A 4,211-nucleotide genomic window follows, 5' to 3' on the forward strand; every position below is an offset into this window, starting at 1 on the left:
AACCTGCGGGTCTCCCACCCTTGGGCCGATATCAACCCTCGGGTCTCCCTCCCTTGGGCTGATAACAACCCTCAGGTCTCCCACCCTTTGGCTGATATAAACCCTCAGGTCTCCCACCCTTGTGTTGATATTAACCCTCGGGTCTCCAACCCTGGCTGATATCAACCCTCGGATCTCCGAACTTTGGGCTGATATCAACCCTCGGGTCTCCCACCCTTGGACTAATATCAACCCTCGGGTCTCCCACCCTTGGGCTGATATCAAACCTCGGGTCTCCACCCTTGGGCTGTTATCAACCCTGGACTAATATCAACCCCGGGTCTCCGAACTTTGGGCCTCCCACCCTTGTGCTAATATCAACCCTTGGGTCTCCCACCCTTGGGCTGATATCAACCCTTGGGTCTCCCACCTTTGGGCTGATATCAACCCTCAGGTCTCCAACCCTTGGGCTGTTATCAACCCTCGGGTCTCCAACCCTGGACTAATATCAACTCTCGGGTCTCCGAACTTTGGGCTGATATCGACCCTTGGGTCTCCCACCCTTGGGCTAATATCAACCCTCAGGTCTCCCACCCTTAGGGAGAAATCAGAGTCTGGAGATGGTGAAAGGTTTGATTACAAAATAACCCTTTAAATACCTGTAAATCTTAACCATTAATCTATTCTTGGTATATCTGGCATTTCATTTTAAGCAATAAAATAAGACTATCAATTTCAGTGGCAGGCTAATTTTCAATAATATGGAACCAAAAAACGAAACAGATATTTTTTGTTAAAAACAATATGCAACTTTTTAGAGTCTAACAAGACTTATTTTTTAAATTCAGAAAAGAAGAAAAAAAATCACCCACTATTCAAACTTGTTTAAAATCTAAGAAAAATCAAACAACAAATCGAACTACCATACAAAAGCACTACATGGTGAAGCATCATATGCCTGCAACATATTATGGTGACATTAAACTTAAGTCAGAAAGTGAAAAACATGAAACTAGTGACTATAAGAATGCTGTGTACTGCAATTTTAGGATAGGGTTGTAGATACTTGACTTTTCAAGCACAAAGTTATTTCTTGTTCATATTTTCCTTTAAATATATAGGAATTGCCTCCCTTCGTTCATATTTAAAATCAAGTGGTTATGTTCAAATGTTGTACTGGAGGAAGGGAAAGGCTCATATATAACTGTCATAACATTCTAATCGTTTTCTGTGATTTAATGCAGCATTCCCATTTTAAGATATTCATGTCTTTATATGATACTTTTCACATATACCCTATCTCTACGATTTATCAAAATGTGTGGGAGAAGTTTAAACAAGAGATCCCAGAGGGATCTTGGCGCCCACCTTTGTCCCATCTTCATTAGTTCTTTGTTAGTTCGATCTTTTCTCTTCTTTCCTCTAATCTGTTTGATCGAGTCATGTTAACAGTAAATGCACCTTGAGGTAACTTTTGATCTAAACTTAATACTGATGTGTATGAAAGCCAACCTTCAAAGTGAGTTTGTCATTTCACATATTTACTAGTACAGTACTTAATGTGAAAGAAATAGAATCGATCATTGCAATATGAGAAAGATCTGTTTAGTTCTTCTTTTAATCCATTTTGTTTTTATGATCAGTCTCAAAATATAACATACACAACGAGGGATCAAGGGGAACCTACATTTAAAATTTGAGAAAGATCCCTCCCGTACTTCCCGAGAAATAGCGATAACAAACTTTCACTATCAAAATCCAAGATGGCTGCCTGTCGGCCATGTTGTTTATCCGATCAGTCTCAAAAGTTGCCCTGCACAGCTAAGGACCATGAGGAACCTGCATATAAAATTTGAGAAAGATCCCTCTGGTACTTCTTGAGAAATACCGATAACAAGAATTGTTTACGGACGGACGACGGACGACGGACGGCGGACGAAGGACAACGGACGCAGGGTAATTTGAATAGCCTACCATCAGATGATGGTGGGCTAAAAAGATGGGCTGTTGGATTAACAAACGGTTAGAACTACCGAAATGTTTTTTATAAATGATTCTCAACACTAACAAACACCCCATTGAAGATTCTATTTAGAAATGTTTAACATGTTGCAACACGAAGTAAACAGATGTACAGACAGAAGGGCAGCATGGTTATATTACCCAACAATACCCCTCCCCTCTATTTTGGTGTGCATTTTAAACCAGCACACTGAGGAAAGACAAGCATTGTTTATCTACATATATAATGATATACACCAGTATAATCCAATATTCTATATTCAATTCCCTATAAATAGAACCACATAAATGCAGATACCTGAATATTTGTCGTGGTTATTTAATGGTGATATCTTTTCCATGATGATGTCATCACAGTAAGATTTGTGCCATTTCGCTGTTTTGTCTCTATGCTGCGAAAAGGCGAAACAACCAGAATAAAAACTTACTTAATCTCGTTTTTTTTATGAAACAACAAAATGATATAGCCAATGTAGATATTTGCTCTCGTGCCACATTTGCCCTCATCATGTAGGGTGAAAAAGGCCAAAGTTAAACAGTGACGAAAAATTCTCGGTTTATAGTACAGAAATAAATCTAAAACCAAATCTGTGAATATAAAGAATGAATGATAAATTTAAAAAAAAAACATGTGCTATGGAATTCCAATGTTCAGACAACACCATTTGAAAAATAAACTGTGTTCCTATTGGTCAGTTTGCCTATACAGAGTTGTCTGTGTCAAGTTTTAGTGGCTCTGCCTCAGGTATTGTCCTCATCCTAGACTTATTATGTTTTCCTGCAGCACGGTACACAGAAAACGTCCCTAGAAAGGATAGCGCTATCATGAAGTAGAACATCCCTGACCAGCCGTACCACGTGGAAATCACACCGATAATTGGTCCTTCCATAAACGTTCCAACACTTCCAAAACCTGCAAGATACATGTACCAGTAAGTGATTGTTTCTCCCTTAAGAGTGATTAATGATTGTAATTAAAAAAAAGTGGTGAATGAGTTAAGACTTATTTACAGTTAAAAGGTTGTCTTTATGGCTAAGATATGCTTGTTTCTTCTCATGGTATATAATCAATGCTAAGTTTCTGACAACAAGAGGCCCATGGGCCTTAACGGTCACCTGAGTCCTACAGTATTTTGTTGCTGTTGTTGTTGAAATAATGATGTCAAAGGAGAATAATGTAATAGTACATTATTTGCCATACAAATACATGTATTTCACCAGTGCGAGGTCCATCAGTCAATTATCACTACCAAGTTTGAGTAAAACTAGAGAAGTGTGAAACACATGAAAGCCCTTTGCAACAGAAAATGTATCTCACTGTTTGACAATTTTCTATAAATAGTAACGGTGACCTTGACCTAGTAAATAGTTTTTCAAAATGGCGGCATTGGCTGGGCATATTAGATTTCTGATAGATCCAAAAAATAACAACACTTTGTCAGGACTATGAGTCATTCATTCCTACAAGGTTTCAGTTAAATCGTCCAATTAGATTTTGACTTTAAGTTTAAAATAGTTTTTTTTTAAATGGCGGCATTGGCGGCCATATTGGATTTAGGAGCGACCCAAAAAATAACAAACCTTAGTCAGGGAGATGTCAGTAACATTTCCAGGAAAAATAAATGAAATCCCTTTGACAGTATTTCAGCTTAAGTTGAAAATGTAAAATGTCAACAGACGACACATGAGGACGGACGAAGACGGACGAAGACGGTTAGCAAAAACACTATCTGTATGAATACTTATTTTTAGATTTCCACATGATTTTTGTAACTTTGTTTTTCGTACCATTAACAAGTCCTATGGTGGCAGCTGCAGCATCTCGCCCATCCATCTCACCCAGCTCGGCAGGTATAGCTCCCCCTGGTGGAAAGAAGAGCAATTATTATAGTGACAAACCAGGTTATGTCCCTTGATAAACAAAAAAGTAAACCAGTGTTTTCAATAGGATTAACATATTATGAGTCAGAGACATTCTGCATTGGAATATTGAAATTAAAATTAAAATATTGGAAGTCAAAATATGAAATTCAGTTAATCTTTAGGGTCAACATTTTAATAGGACCACAGTCAATATAATGACCAAGTATACTGTCAGGACCACAGTTGATATAATTACCAAGTATACTGTCAGGACCACTGTTGATATAATTACCAAGCATACCGTCAGGACCACAGTTGATATAATTACCAAGTACACTGTCAGGACC

At 38.2% G+C, this 4,211-nt stretch overlaps 1 protein-coding gene across 1 annotated transcript in view; it reads right to left on the bottom strand.

The window, feature by feature from the left end:
- Positions 1-1,929: 1,929 nt before the first annotated feature.
- Positions 1,930-4,211, bottom strand: part of LOC110464946 (putative glycerol-3-phosphate transporter 5) — a 24,748-nt gene continuing 22,466 nt past the window's right edge. Inside the window, exons 13-15 of the mRNA XM_021520438.1 lie at positions 4,085-4,111; positions 3,790-3,864; positions 1,930-2,914 (exon numbers count right to left, since the gene is read on the bottom strand). Of these exons, the coding sequence (XP_021376113.1) occupies positions 2,703-2,914; positions 3,790-3,864; positions 4,085-4,111 (314 nt within the window). The 3' untranslated portion in view covers positions 1,930-2,702. The remainder of the gene's footprint in view (positions 2,915-3,789; positions 3,865-4,084; positions 4,112-4,211) is intronic.

The sequence above is a fragment of the Mizuhopecten yessoensis genome, unplaced genomic scaffold (genome assembly GCF_002113885.1).
Source record: "Mizuhopecten yessoensis strain PY_sf001 unplaced genomic scaffold, ASM211388v2 scaffold11043, whole genome shotgun sequence".
Lineage (NCBI taxonomy): Eukaryota > Metazoa > Mollusca > Bivalvia > Pectinida > Pectinidae > Mizuhopecten > Mizuhopecten yessoensis.